At 45.4% G+C, this 15,641-nt stretch overlaps 1 protein-coding gene across 1 annotated transcript in view; it reads right to left on the bottom strand.

Moving 5' to 3' along the window:
- Positions 1-15,641, bottom strand: part of aacs (acetoacetyl-CoA synthetase) — a 150,994-nt gene that overhangs the window by 120,597 nt on the left and 14,756 nt on the right. The window contains exons 3-4 of the mRNA XM_068055069.1: positions 11,595-11,715; positions 10,141-10,254 (exon numbers count right to left, since the gene is read on the bottom strand). Of these exons, the coding sequence (XP_067911170.1) occupies positions 10,141-10,254; positions 11,595-11,715 (235 nt within the window). The remainder of the gene's footprint in view (positions 1-10,140; positions 10,255-11,594; positions 11,716-15,641) is intronic.

The raw sequence follows: 15,641 nt of genomic DNA on the forward strand, positions 1-15,641 counted from the left end.
AAGCGCCGAAGAGAGAGAGAGGGGGGAAGCGGACGAGAGAGAGAGAGGGGGGAAGCGAGAGAGAGAGAGGGGGGAAGCGAGAGAGAGAGGGGGGAAGCGAGAGAGAGAGGGGGGAAGCGAGAGAGGGGCAGCGAGAGAGAGAGAGGGGGAAGCGAGAGAGAGAGGGGGGAAGCGAGAGAGAGAGCGGGGGAAGCGAGAGAGAGAGGGGGGGAAGCGAGAGAGAGAGAGGGGGGGAAGCGAGAGAGAGAGAGGGGGGAAGCGAGAGAGAGAGAGAGGGGAGAGCGAGAGAGAGAGGGGGAAGCGAGAGGAGAGAGAGGGGGGGAAGCGAGAGAGAGAGAGGGGGGAAGCGAGAGAGAGAGGGGGGAAGCGAGAGAGAGAGAGGGGGGAAGCGAGAGAGAGGGGGAAGCCGAGAGAGAGAGGGGGGAAGCGAGAGAGAGAGAGAGAGAGGGGAAGCGAGAGAGAGAGGGGGGAAGCGAGAGAGAGAGGGGGGGAAGCGAGAGAGAGAGAGGGGGGAAGCGAGAGAGAGAGAGGGGGGAAGCGAGAGAGAGAGAGGGGGGGAAGCGAGAGAGAGAGGGGGGAAGCGAGAGAGAGAGAGGGGGGAAGCGAGAGAGAGAGAGGGGGGAAGCGAGAGAGAGAGAGGGGGAAGCGAGAGAGAGAGGGGGAAGCGAGAGAGAGAGAGGGGGAAGCGAGAGAGAGAGGGGGGAAGCGAGAGAGAGAGAGAGGGGGGAAGCGAGAGAGAGAGAGGGGGGAAGCGAGAGAGAGAGAGGGGGGAAGCGAGAGAGAGAGAGGGGGAAAGCGAGGAGAGAGAGAGGGGGGAAGCGAGAGAGAGAGAGGGGGGAAGCGAGAGAGAGAGAGGGGGGAAGCGAGAGAGAGAGAGAGGGGGGAAGCGAGAGAGAGAGAGGGGGGAAGCGAGAGAGAGAGAGGGGGAGCGAGAGAGACGAGGGAAGCGAGAGAGAGAGAGGGGGGAAGCGAGAGAGAGAGAGGGGGGAAGCGAGAGAGAGAGAGGGGGGAAGCGAGAGAGAGAGAGAGGGGGAAGCGAGAGAGAGAGAGGGGGAAGCGAGAGAGAGAGAGGGGGGAAGCGAGAGAGAGAGAGGGGGGAAGCGAGAGAGAGAGAGGGGAAGCGAGAGAGAGAGAGAGGGAAGCGAGAGAGAGAGAGGGGGAAGCGAGAGAGAGAGAGGGGGAAGCGAGAGAGAGAGAGGGGGAAGCGAGAGAGAGGGGAAGCAGAGAGAGAGAGGGGGAAGCGAGAGAGAGAGAGGGGGGAAGCGAGAGAGAGAGAGGGGGAAGCGAGAGAGAGAGGGGGAAGCGAGAGAGAGAGAGAGGGGAAGCGAGAGAGAGAGAGGGGGGAAGCGAGAGAGAGAGAGGGGGAAGCGAGAGAGAGAGAGGGGGAAGCGAGAGAGAGAGAGGGGAAGCGAGAGAGAGAGAGGGGGAAGCGAGAGAGAGAGAGGGGGGAAGCGAGAGAGAGAGAGGGGGGAAGCGAGAGAGAGAGAGGGGGAAGCGAGAGAGAGAGAGGGGGAAGCGAGAGAGAGAGAGGGGGAAGCGAGAGAGAGAGAGGGGGAAGCGAGAGAGAGAGAGGGGGGAAGCGAGAGAGAGAGAGGGGGGGAAGCGAGAGAGAGAGAGGGGGGAAGCGAGAGAGAGAGAGGGGGGAAGCGAGAGAGAGAGAGAGGGGGGAAGCGAGAGAGAGAGGGGGGAAGCGAGAGAGAGAGGGGGGAAGCGAGAGAGAGAGAGGGGGGAAGCGAGAGAGAGAGAGGGGGGAAGCGAGAGAGAGAGGGGGAAGCGAGAGAGAGAGAGGGGGGAAGCGAGAGAGAGAGAGGGGGGAAGCGAGAGAGAGAGAGGGGGGAAGCGAGAGAGAGAGAGGGGGAAGCGAGAGAGAGAGAGGGGAGGAAGCGAGAGAGAGAGAGGGGGGGAAGCGAGAGAGAGAGAGGGGGAAGCGAGAGAGAGAGAGGGGGGAAGCGAGAGAGAGAGAGGGGGGAAGCGAGAGAGAGAGAGGGGGAAGCGAGAGAGAGAGAGGGGGAAGCGAGAGAGAGAGAGGGGGGAAGCGAGAGAGAGAGAGGGGGAGCGAGAGAGAGAGAGGGGGAAGCGAGAGAGAGAGAGGGGGGAAGCGAGAGAGAGAGAGGGGGAAGCGAGAGAGAGAGAGGGGGGAAGCGAGAGAGAGAGAGGGGGGAAGCGAGAGAGAGAGAGGGGGAAGCGAGAGAGAGAGAGGGGAAGCGAGAGAGAGAGAGGGGAAGCGAGAGAGAGAGAGGGGAAGCGAGAGAGAGAGAGGGGGAAGCGAGAGAGAGAGAGGGGGAAGCGAGAGAGAGAGGGGGAAGCGAGAGAGAGAGGGGGAGCGAGAGAGAGAGGGGGAAGCGAGAGAGAGAGAGGGGGAAGCGAGAGAGAGAGAGGGGGAAGAAGCGAGAGAGAGAGAGGGGGAAGCGAGAGAGAGAGAGGGGGAAGCGAGAGAGAGAGAGGGGGGAAGCGAGAGAGAGAGAGGGGGGAAGCGAGAGAGAGAGAGGGGGAAGCGAGAGAGAGAGAGGGGGAAGCGAGAGAGAGAGAGGGGGAAGCGAGAGAGAGAGAGGGGGAAGCGAGAGAGAGAGAGGGGGGAAGCGAGAGAGAGAGAGAGGGGGAAGCGAGAGAGAGAGAGGGGGAAGCGAGAGAGAGAGAGGGGGGAAGCGAGAGAGAGAGAGGGGAAGCGAGAGAGAGAGAGGGGAAGCGAGAGAGAGAGAGGGGGAGAGCGAGGAGAGAGAGGGGGGAAGCGAGAGAGAGAGAGGGGGAAGCGAGAGAGAGAGGGGGAAGCGAGAGAGAGAGAGGGGAAGCGAGAGAGAGAGGGGAAGCGAGAGAGAGAGAGGGGGAAGCGAGAGAGAGAGAGGGGGAAGCGAGAGAGAGAGAGGGGAAGCGAGAGAGAGAGAGGGGAAGCGAGAGAGAGAGAGGGGGAAGCGAGAGAGAGAGAGGGGGGAAGCGAGAGAGAGAGAGGGGGAAGCGAGAGAGAAGAGAGGGGGAAGCGAGAGAGAGAGAGGGGGAAGCGAGAGAGAGAGAGGGGGAAGCGAGAGAGAGAGAGGGGGAAGCGAGAGAGAGAGAGGGGGAAGCGAGAGAGAGAGAGGGGAAGCGAGAGAGAGAGAGGGGGAAGCGAGAGAGAGAGAGGGGAGCGAGAGAGAGAGGGGAAGCGAGAGAGAGAGAGGGGGAAGCGAGAGAGAGAGAGGGGGAAGCGAGAGAGAGAGAGGGGGAAGCGAGAGAGAGAGAGGGGGAAGCGAGGAGAGAGAGAGGGGAAGCGAGAGAGAGAGAGGGGGAAGCGAGAGAGAGAGAGGGGGAAGCGAGAGAGAGAGAGGGAAGCGAGAGAGAGAGAGGGGGAAGCGAGAGAGAGAGAGGGGGAAGCGAGAGAGAGAGGGGAAGCGAGAGAGAGAGAGGGGGAAGCGAGAGAGAGAGAGGGGGAAGCGAGAGAGAGAGAGGGGGAAGCGAGAGGAGAGAGGGGAAGCGAGAGAGAGAGAGGGGAAGCGAGAGAGAGAGAGGGGGAAGCGAGAGAGAGAGAGGGGAAGCGAGAGAGAGAGGGAAGCGAGAGAGAGAGGGAAGCGAGAGAGAGAGGGGGAAGCGAGAGAGAGAGAGGGGGAAGCGAGAGAGAGAGAGGGGGAAGCGAGAGAGAGAGAGGGGAAGCGAGAGAGAGAGAGGGGGAAGCGAGAGAGAGAGGGGGAAGCGAGAGAGAGAGAGGGGAAGCAGAGAGAGAGAGGGAGAGCGAGAGAGAGAGAGGGGGAAGCGAGAGAGAGAGAGGGGAAGCGAGAGAGAGAGAGGGGGAAGCGAGAGAGAGAGAGGGGGAAGCGAGAGAGAGAGAGGGGGAAGCGAGAGAGAGAGAGGGGAAGCGAGAGAGAGAGAGGGGGAAGCGAGAGAGAGAGAGGGGGAAGCGAGAGAGAGAGAGGGGGAAGCGAGAGAGAGAGAGGGGGAAGCGAGAGAGAGAGAGGGGGAAGCGAGAGAGAGAGAGGGGAAGCGAGAGAGAGAGAGGGGGAAGCGAGAGAGAGAGAGGGGGAAGCGAGAGAGAGAGAGGGGGGAAGCGAGAGAGAGAGAGGGGGAAGCGAGAGAGAGAGAGGGGGAAGCGAGAGAGAGAGAGGGGGAAGCGAGAGAGAGAGAGGGGGAAGCGAGAGAGAGAGAGGGGGAAGCGAGAGAGAGAGAGGGGGAAGCGAGAGAGAGAGAGGGGGAAGCGAGAGAGAGAGAGGGGGAAGCGAGAGAGAGAGAGGGGGAAGCGAGAGAGAGAGAGGGGAAGCGAGAGAGAGAGAGGGGGAAGCGAGAGAGAGAGAGGGGGAAGCGAGAGAGAGAGGGGGGAAGCGAGAGAGAGCACGCGAGAGAGACAGACAGACAGACAGAGAGAGACCTTCCTTCCTGTTGTCTTCAAATTGCAATGTTCCTTTCTGTGTGGCACAATTCAAACAACCCCCAGGTTGCCAGCAGCTTAGTCATGTGACTAGCTCCTTATTTAGAGCTGGCTCACCTGTGAGATTCTATGGATTCCTTCAAGCTTAGCAGACACTCTCCGTCGTCATTGTCGTGGCGGGGGGGGGGGGGTGGTGGGGGGGTGCTGGAATACTGGCTCTTGCACATTCAATGTCTCTTGATCAAAATCCATCTGGCTAATTGAATCAGGGAGGCACTCCCATGGTCTTCTTCAGGCAAATGTCTTTTAGAATGCAATGTGCAGCCATGTTTTCAGCCACTGTTGTAGTCTTTATAAACAAGTTATTTCAAGTCCAGTAACAGGTCAAAAATTAATATGTCTCATTTTGGCAAGTGTGGCTTTCGTCACGACATCAATTTTGATTTTTCATAACTACACTAAACGGAAGTCACTAACAGGCAATTCGTTCCATTGCTTTCACCCCCAACAAGCAAGAAGAACGCATCCTACTCTCAGTTAGCAACTTAATGTAAGCAAATCTACATTATGCTGCTCTGGCCTTCATTAGGAGCTTAAGCACAAGATGTCTGCATGCCTTATCTCATACACAATGACTGCTGCTTTATCAAAGAAAGCTCACCATAGATTAACAGATATCTGCCTTAAGTTCTAGTGGTTGAATCATTTTAGATTAAATTTCAACCCTGCACTGTCGATGAGATCTAAGCATGGACAAAATAAAGGAACAAAAGAAGTAGACATGTCGAATAAGTCCCTGTCAAAAAGGAATTATTGGGCATAAATATGCTGAAAAATCACAGTAATCATGCATCTGCAACATACACCATTATTGTGGTGCAGGAATGCCAGGTGATGGTGTGCCTGATTTATGCCATTATTTGTGACACCCCATAATGTGGTGGGACTTTTGCGTTGCATGCTAACGTTCTGGGACTCACTTAAAAGGACACCCAGGTCTAGCAACATTTCCCAGTCTTTCACCATTTAAAAAATATTCTGCTTTTCTATTTTTCCTTCCAAAGTGGTTAACTTCACACTTTCCCACATTATATTCCATCTGTCATGTTCTCACTTAGCCTGTCTATATTTCTTTTCAGCCTCTTTACGTCCTGCTTGCAGCTTACTTTCCCACCTAGCTCTACAACATCAGCAAACTTGGAGACATTGCACTCAGTTCCCTTATCTAAGTCATTGATATAGATTGTAAATAAGAACATAAGAACTTAAGAACTAGGAGCAGGAGTAGGCAATTCAGCCCCTCGAGCCTGCTCCGCCATTCAACACGATCATGGCTGATCTCATCTTGGCCTCAACTCCACTTTCCTGCCCGTTCTCCATAACCCTTCAACCCATTACTAGTTAAAAATCTATCTCCTCCTTAAATTTACTCAATATCCCGGCATCCACCGCACTCTGGGGTAGTGAATTCCACAGACTCACGACCCTTTGAGAGAAGTAATTTTTCCTCATCTCTGTTTTAAATCTGCTACCCCTTATCCTAAAACTATGACCTCATATTCTAGATTGCCCTACAAGAGGAAACATCCTCTCTCCGTCTACTTTGTCAATCCCCTTAATAATCTTATATACCTCAATTAGATCTCCTCTGATTCTTCTAAACTCTGGACAGTAAAGGCCTAAACTGCTCAATCTCGCTTCATAAGACAAATGCCTCATATCTCTGGAATCAATCTAGTGAACTGCCTCTGAACTACCTCCAATGCAACTACATCCCTCCTCAAGTAAGGGGACCAAAACTATGCGCAATACTCCAGATGCAGTCTCACTAATTCCTTGTACAGCTGCAACAACACTTCCCTACTTTTATACTCTATTCCTTTAGCAATAAATGCCAAAATTCCATTTGTCTTCCTTATTACCTGCTGTACCTGTGTACTAGTTTTCTGCGATTCATGCACGAGGACACCCAGATCCCTCTGCACCAAAGCACTCTGAAGTTTCTCTCCATTTAAATAATAATTTGCCTTTCTATTCTTCCGACCAAAATGGATCTCACACTTATCCACGTTGAACTCCATCTGCCAAATTTTGGCCCATTCACCTAACCTATCCAAATCCGTTTGTAAATTTCTTATTTCTTCATTGCAACTTACTATACCACCTACTTTAGTGTCATTGGCAAATCTGGCTGTAGTACCTTCTATCCCTGCATCCATGTCATTAATATAGATTGTAAATAGTTGGGGCCTGAGGACCGAACCCTATAGCACCCCGCTAGTTACATCTTACCAACAAGAAAAAGACACATTTATCCCAACACTCTGTCTTCTGTTGGTTAGCCAATCCTCTATCCAAGCTATAAATTGCCCCTAACCCCATTTGATTTTAGTTTGTGTATTAACCTTTTGTGCGGCACCTTATCAAATGCCTTCTGGAAGTCCAGATATATTACATCAACAGGATCCCCATTATCCACTTTGCTTGTTACATCTTCGAAGAACTCTAGCAAATTAGTCAAACACGATTTACCCTTCATAAAACCATGCTGATTCTGATGGATTGCGTTTTGACTTTCTAAATGACCTGCAATTACTTCCTGAATAATGGATTCTAACAATTTCCCAACAACAGATGTTAAACTAACTGGTCTGTAGTTTCCTACTTTCTGCCTCCCTCCCTTTTTGAATAATGGTGTTATATTAGCATTTTTCCAATCCACTGGAACCTTTCCCTCATCCAGGGAATTCTGGAATATTATAACCAATGGATCCACCATCTCTGCTGCGACTTCCTTGAAGACCCTAGGATGTAGGCCATCAGGCCCAGGGGACTTGTCTGCCTTCAATCCCAATAGTTTGCTCAGTACTTTTTCCCTAGTGATGATGATTGTTCTATTTCTATAACTGCTGCATTACCTGGTACTAGTTTCCACTGTGAAAACTGAGGCAAAATACTGATTTAGTGTCTCCGTCATTTCTGTGTTCCCCTCTATTAACTCCCCAGTCTCAACCTCCAAGAGACCAACATTCACTTTAGCTACTCTCTTCCCTTTTATATACTTATAGAAGCTTTTGCTATCCGTTTTTATATTTTGCGCTAGTCTTCTTTCATAATTTACCTTTGCTCTTTTTATTTCTTTTTCAGTAGCCCTTTGTTGATCTTTAAAAGTTTCCCAATCTTCCAGCCTGCCACAGGCCTTTGCAATATGGTATGCCTTAGTTTTTGTCTTTATGTTATCCTTAACTTCCTTGCTCAGCCATGGATGTTTTTTCCCCCTCTTACAATCTCTGGAATATATTTTAGTTAGGAGGAATTGAATATCTCCTCCAAACATCCGCCACTGCTCATCAACTGTCCTACCTTTTAGTCTTCCTGCCCAGTCCACTAGGGCCAAATCTGTCCTCATGCCTATGTAATTACCTTTGTTTAACTCCAGAACGCTAGTGTGGGACTCCAGTTTCTCACCCTCAAACTGAATTTGAAATTCTAGCGTGCTATGATCACTCTTCCCGAGAGGATCCTTAACTATGAGATCATGAATTAATCCCACCTCATTACACAATACCAAATCTAGAATAGCCTGCTCCCTGGTTGGTTCCACAACATATTGCTCCAAAAAACAAACAATCTCTAATACATTCAATGAACTCTCCCTCAAGGCTCCCCTTGCCAATTTGATTAATCCAGTATATATGCCCAAGCACTGATCCTTTCAGTTACAGCCTGCCAACCCGAAAATGATGCATTTATTCCTACTCTGTTTTCTGCCCATTAACCAATTCTCAATTCATGCTAATATATTACTCGTAATCTCATGAGCCCTAATTTTGTACGTAAGAGTTTCTGCCAATCCCTTACCCTCCTCCTTACCTTGACTATATTGGGTACTAACATGCAGATTGAAAGCTTTTTATTGCCTTTTTTTTGCTAATTTTCTCTTTTACCTCCTCTTGGCTTTTCTAATTTTCCTTTTTGTAGCTTTCTTATATTCCTTTTTATCTATCTCAGATTTCATTGTTATCTTTAGGATCAATCACCTAATTCGGTTAAACATATCTTCCATTTATAGAAGATATTCTGCAGCAAAAGAAATCCCATTACTTACATCTTCCACAGAAGCACGATTATGCAAACAGAATGAGGCAAACTTCCAAAAGGCATGTTTAAGCTTTATTTAAGCTGCAGATCGGGCATTAGTGCAATGATCAAAAAATTTGACTTGGCAGGACTGGTTGCAAAATCAAGTCTCATTGAATGAAAGAAGCTGGTTTGTATCAAAATATTGCAAGAGCCCTTATATAACCTGTTGTACTGATACAAATGTGATTAAATATCAGACTCCCCTTTGACTGCACGCTGACTTTAAAAGCAGTCAAATTCTTACTCTTACAGAACAGCAATACAGTGAAGCAGTTGTTCAGAGCATTTCCATCTGAGCGTGATGTCAAAATAGACCAGTTTCTATGTACCAATCACAGTACTGAATCTAGAGGGAGTGAACCCTGGAGATTTCTACTGAATTATTCAGCTACGAAGGAAAATTACTCAGTACCTCAGATAATTTGGTTAAAAGATACTGATGATTCCTGTACCAGTTTTCTAGACCTTTTTATTTAAATTAAGAGCAGCTTACTGCCTTGGAAGGCTGACAAAAATCACCTGACATAGGCAAGATTTAAATTAAAAACAGGTCAGCCTCACTGCAAGCCCAATCTATCCATTTAATTTGTTTGAATTACACACTCATTTAATGTTACCTACTGTGCTACATTTCAAAGCTGATAAGCTGAATCAGACAGACATTGCTGATTTCTTTACATTACTGCCTGTAATGGCAGCTGCAACTTTAGCATTGGTGTGGTCAAGGAAATGAGGCAACTTTGCTTCCTCTGGAGGCACAAACAGCCACCTGGCTTCACAGAGTGTCAGCACCCTAGCAGCAAAAATAAAAGAAACAGCCTGGCACCTTGCTGTATGTGGGCAGAGCGATACGTTTGTTGATGTACTTCTCACCACGAGCTGTACCGACTTTCTCCAACCATAAAGGCTCATCAGATGGTCAGAAACGAAGTCACGTATCAAAACAATTGTATATGAACCATTGTTTGTTTGTTGGTACTGTGCCATGGAACCCCACTCTACAACAAATGCACTTTCAGAAAAAGCAAATACTGAAAATTAGATCTGTAATATAAAGGAAGCATTAAAATATTTTCATGCAAGTTATAAAGAAAAAAGACTTGCATTTCTATAGTGCCTTTCACAACCTTGGGATGTCCCAAAGCGTTTTACAGCAGATGAAGTACTTTTTTATGCAAGTGTATTAACTGTAATAATATAGGAAATACGGCAGCCAACTTGCATACAGCAAGTTTCCACAAACAGCAATGTTGTAATAATCAGAATAATCTGTTTTTAGGTGTTGGTTGAGGGATAAATATCAGCTAGGACAATCATGTTTATTAACATCAAATGGCTGCATTATTGATTTGAATGTCACAATATCTTTTTCAGTGAATACAAGTAGGGGATCAGTGCAGTTGCTCAGCATTTTCAGCAACGCACAGCAGAACATGGAACATGCTGCCCTTTCAAATAAGACCATAGATAAATGCATTGCATCATTTGCTGAATAATTTCACCTAATGCCAAGCTTCCAAAGCCTTTTTCCTTTAAACGTACCAACTTTCACTTTCTAACGAAATACATTTAAATTCTTAAGGTACTAGAAAATGGATTGCTTCAATCATTTTCTTTGTTTAAACAGAAATTAAGAGTCCTTGTTTAGAAGTCAAATGGGCACCTACCAACAACTCTGTCACCTATCTTCACTCCCATCTTTCGGAGAGCTGCAGCGTACAGAGCCACATCTCTCTTCAGCTCTCCAAATGTCACTTTGATAATTTCCTCCTTGCCTTCTGCTGTTAAACAATAGAACGCACAGATTAAAATGAGAGTTGAAATTCAGCACAAAAACAAAACTAGCAAATCGAACTCCATAACCCAATCATATTTGGTGTGTATGAAGTTTAGAAAGAAGCAAGCTATGTGAGATTCTCAGTGTTGAAATATAATTAAAACCCAGATTTACAAGACTAAAGGTACATTCCATGAAAATAATTACAAGATGCTGGGACAAAGATGCATCCACTGATACTAGCACATGAATTATCATTGCATCTAAACTATTCGCAGGCCATTTGAACAGAAAAGGCAAATGTATAATTTTGAAGATGAGAGGTGGACATAACGTAGAATTAGACTTATGGATGAAAATCACTTAAATGCTGTAATGAAATTAAAACAGTCACCTAAAATGAGGGCTAATCATATGCCTGGCTAAATTCAAGGCAGCAAGACCATTTTAGAGCAAACTATCACAGAAATAGGGCTAATAGGCAAAACAGCAGGAGCTAGCCAAAAATTACTACAATGCAGCCAGGGAATTGAACTTTCTCTTATACTTGAATAGAATAAAAAAAGGATCCAAATTATACAACACAGTGGACCATTATACGCTAATAGAAACTGATTTAATGTCATGCATACTTCTGCAGTTATATACAAAATGTGGCATCTGCTTAGCTTTCTTTACATGTAACATATTAACTGTACACAAATTATCAACCAACGGCCTCAACCAATAATGAATGTGAATAAGCACTTCTAGCTCAGGAAATACCTTCAGCGAACCATAAGATTTTAAAAGGTTTTCTTGATTAATTATTAACTATATAATCCACTGGTGATGGAATTCTCAACAGCTGTAGTTTGGATACTAAACAATTGACAAGATTTAAAAATGGACTTATTGTGACTTTTAGTAGAAGCCATTCAAGACATCTATATTACAAGGTATTAGCTGATTTTCTGAGTTCACACTGGCGGATGTTGGGGAGGAGGGGAGTTATTCATCAAGTACATCGTAAACGTGCTGTCGCGATTTTCTATCCTGGAGTTTTGCCTGATTATATTTAGAGAATTGGAGAGTTTTAGAACAGAATTCACTCCTCAGGAGATTGAATAGGTGGGATAGAGCTGTGAAAAGACAGATTGCACATGTTTTGTGGAGCAAGAGGACTTAGCAGGAAGAATAGCTTTTTCTTGCTCCATGCTTCATGTTCTAAAGGCAAAACTGAGAGGCAGGTTTGGCTCTTCTCTGATTAAAAACCCACCAGGTTTCTACACAAGTCTTCATTCAAGAAGAGGATATTCCTCTTCATCCCACTCCCAACAAAATACAAAGCAATAAGACACTTACATGCTGCGTAAAGAGCCACTTTGTCATCATCTTTATGCTTCATGAGATTTTCTGCATAGTTTAATCTACTTCCTTTGAACCATTCAGGAACATCTGCAACTCCTTTTGTCTTGTCAATCACCTGGAGGCAACATCAATAAGTGTTTGGTTTTTTCTTTCTCACAACTGTGACCTAGATAGTTCATCTATACACAATTTATTTTCACTACTAACCCCATGGCTGAGATCGCAGTTTTAACAACATTTCTAACTGAAGAAAGGGAAATAGAATGAAGGTGAAAAATCACAAAAAGCAGACTATTAGACTAACATATTAGTATTAGCAGCCTACTCCACTCAAGAACTGAAAAGGTAGTATTTTACTTTAAATTTTACTGCGTGCATGCTAACAATTTACAATCTATATATAAATTTCTCATACTTTACACAAGGCTACAAGCTTAAAATGACTTCATGATACTAGAGGTCCAGTAAATTATGTAATTAAGAGTCCCAATAAAAAGATCATTCTACTTGTCTACCAATAGAAACATAGAAAGATTTATGACACAGAAGGAGGCCATTCAGCCCATCGTGTCTCTGCTGGCAGATATATGCTATGCTTAGGTTAATAAAGGATTCCATATGCCTTCCAAACCACCTTTTCTACCTATCTCGTCACCTTTAGGGATCTGTGGGCATGCACTCCAATGTCCCCCTGTTCCTCACTTCTCAGCAACCTACCATTTACTGTGTATTCCCTTGCCTTGTTTGCCTTCCCCAAATGCATTACATCACACTTCTCCAGACTGAATTCAATTTGCTATTTTTCTGCCCACCTGACCAGTCCATTGATATCTTCCTGCAGTCTACAGATTTCTTCCTCACTATCAATCACTTCACCAATTTTGATATCATCTGCAAACTTCTTAATCCTGTCCCATATATTTAAGGCTAAATCATTGATGTATACCACGAACAGCAAGGGAAACAGCCTTCAAGTCACAAAAACACCCATCTACCATTACCCCTAACTTCTCGTCACTGAGGTAGTTTTGAATCCCACTTGCCCTTGGAACCATGGGCTTTTATTTTTCTGAGCAGTCTGCCATGTAGGATCTTGTCAAAAGCCTTAATAAAATCCATGCAGGCTACATCAAATACATTCTCATGACTGCAATATGCAAACAAGAACTACAACAATAGCCACAACTGAAAATATAACCCATCGTCAACTGTATTTAAAGCATGATTTGAAAGCTTTTGCTCTCAGTTTAAGAGATGGCCTAAATCCCCAATTTGGTTGATGCTTTCTACCCCTCTTGAAGCATCAATTAAACCATGCAATCTGTAAATTCTTGATTCAAAACTCCCAGGTTTTTTCTAACTTTAAAGGGATTCCAAATTATAGAGCTATTAATAGACCAGTTTGGCTCACAAGAGCTTTAGGAATAGAATATCTTGTAGGTGAGCCAAACTAGTCTATTAATAGCTCTGTAACTTTGAATCCCTTTAAAGTTAGAAAAACCTGGCTGTTTTGAATCAAGTCATACATAGTCATGTACAGACTGTGGAAATAGCTATTTTCTTAGGTCAATTATAGGGAGTGCAATAAAGATTCACTAGACTGATTCCTGGGATGAAGGGATTGTCCTATTAGGAGAGATTGAATAGACGAAGACTATTTTCCCTAGAGTTCCAAAGAATGAGAGGTGATCTCATTGAAACATAAAATTCTTAAGCACCTTGACAGGGCAGATACTGGGAGGATGTTTCGCCTGGCTGGGGAGTCTAGAATAACAGTCTCAGAATAAGTGGTTGGCCATTTAGGATTGAGATGAGATTTCGTCACTCAAAGGGTTGTGAACCTTTGGAATTCTCTACTGCAGATGCTCAGTCACTGCATATATTCAAGGCAGAGGTCGAAAGTTTTTTTTATATCAAGGGATATGGGGATAGTGCAGGAAAATTCAGCTTGAGTAGATCAGCCATGATCTAACTGAATAGTGGAGCAGGCTCAGGGGGCTGAATGACCTGCTCTGCTCCTCTTGCTTATGTTTTGTTATTAGCCTTTTCCCTTTCTAAGCTTTCCCATATTTTTGCTTTGCACACATTAAGTTCCTGTATCATATTTCCACTGTTCTTCAAAGCTGCTTCATCTGCCTAGTAATTGCACGGTCAAGAACTGTCCCTGTTGAATAAAAGGGCAAAAAAAAGTTTATAACCTGAAATATATCCAACATACTTGCATTCCCTCATTGATTTTGGGCTTCCACATGCAGTGGCGCAATTACTGGCCCAAAAGAAAATCATAAACATGCTTAATTCACTTGTAAGCACCTAACACAAGGGGTAGTGTAGTGGTTATGTTACTAGACTAGTAACTAATAGAGTTAAAATCCAGCTTTGGCAGTTTGAGAATTTGAATTCAGTATAAAAACAAAGCTATTACCAGCAAGTGACCATGAAGCTGTCAGATTGTTGTAAAAACCCACCTGGTTCACTAAGGTCTTTTAGGGAAGGCAACCTGCCGTCCTTACTCAGTCTGGCCTGAGACGAGTACTACACCAACATGATCAGCTCTTAACTGCCCTCTGATGTGGCCTAGCAAGCAAACTCAGTTGTATCAAACTGCTACCTTCTCAAGACAACTAGGGATGGGCAATAAAGGAATATTTTTTTTGAAGAAATTCAGCAAACTTATTCACTATCTGACAAAGCACTACAAATTGTAAGAATGCTCAAATAATTACATGGAAAGTCAAATTTTAGCAAATTTCTTCCGTGCTACATCTGGTTCATACAAGAAACATCTTTTAAAAATAAGGTGTCCTTTAAAATCATGATTTTACAAAGCGCTAACATCTTCTAATGTCCCTTTAAATCAGACACTTGTATTACGGGTTGACTTGTCCTCCAGTATTATGCAGTTGGCAGTCTCTATACAGTAAGTTATCCAAGTTCAGGATGCAACCTCATGGAAATTTCATATTAAAAAGAAAATAAAGGATTGTAAAGATAACTTTGGAAAAACTATCATGGCATTCTTCCTGATACAATACAAGGAAATACAGAGTACATTGGGATCGGTCCATGGTTCCCTTCCAAATATTTAACTGATTGTACAGAGTTTAATGACTAAATGCCTGGCTTCTGTTGTCACATTCTGGCCCACAACAAAAAGGACAAAATCTTAAATTTACTTTTTCATCCACCCCCCACCACCCCACTTCACTCTTTTAGGCTCGTACATCATAAGGGGAGACGATGGCATGGAGGTAATGCCACTGGACTAATCCATAGGCCTGGGCAAAATATTAATAAACACAATTAATTAATTTTTAAAATCTGGAATTGAAAACTAGTCTCAGTAATGATGCCATAAAACTATCAATTGTCATAAAAACCCATCTAGTTCACTAACGTCCTTTAGGGAAGGAAATCTGTTGTCCTTACCTGATCTGGTCTACATGTGACTTCAGACCCACAGCAATGTGGTTGACTCTTAAATGCGCTCTGAAATGGTCTAGCAAGTCACTCAGTTGGCAAGCACAACTAGGGATGAGCAACAAATGCTGGCTTTGCCAATGACACTCACATCTCGTGAAAGTATTTTTTTTTTAATCATTAACTTGGAACTACAGCTGCAAATTAATAATAAAATCAAGTTCCTGCCCACTCCATTTACCTCTTCATCCCTGCCTAGTGCTACAAACTCTGTCCTTGTGTTTAATATCTCATCACATCCTACTACCACACCACCCCCCCAACATTTTGTTTATCTGAAGAGCTGTGTTAGAATGCGTAATTTCTAAATAAAATAGGGCTCCCGATGCAGAGGTTTCCTCTGCAGCCATTCACATACTGCTGCTCCTAGAACCAGCTGTATTCACAACCCCAGACGCTATCACATCTAGCAACCCCGTTTTAATAATGTTTGAAGATATTTTTTCCATGAAAAAAACCCAGAAACCACCATCAGCAGGTGATTCTCCTGCCCAGAGTAAGGCCTCCTGCAGGGTTTCAAGCCAATGTTCAGAGTTTGCACCCTTGTCAGGTGGCCCCTGA

This window comes from Heterodontus francisci, chromosome 23 (assembly GCF_036365525.1).
Source record: "Heterodontus francisci isolate sHetFra1 chromosome 23, sHetFra1.hap1, whole genome shotgun sequence".
Classification (NCBI taxonomy): domain Eukaryota; kingdom Metazoa; phylum Chordata; class Chondrichthyes; order Heterodontiformes; family Heterodontidae; genus Heterodontus; species Heterodontus francisci.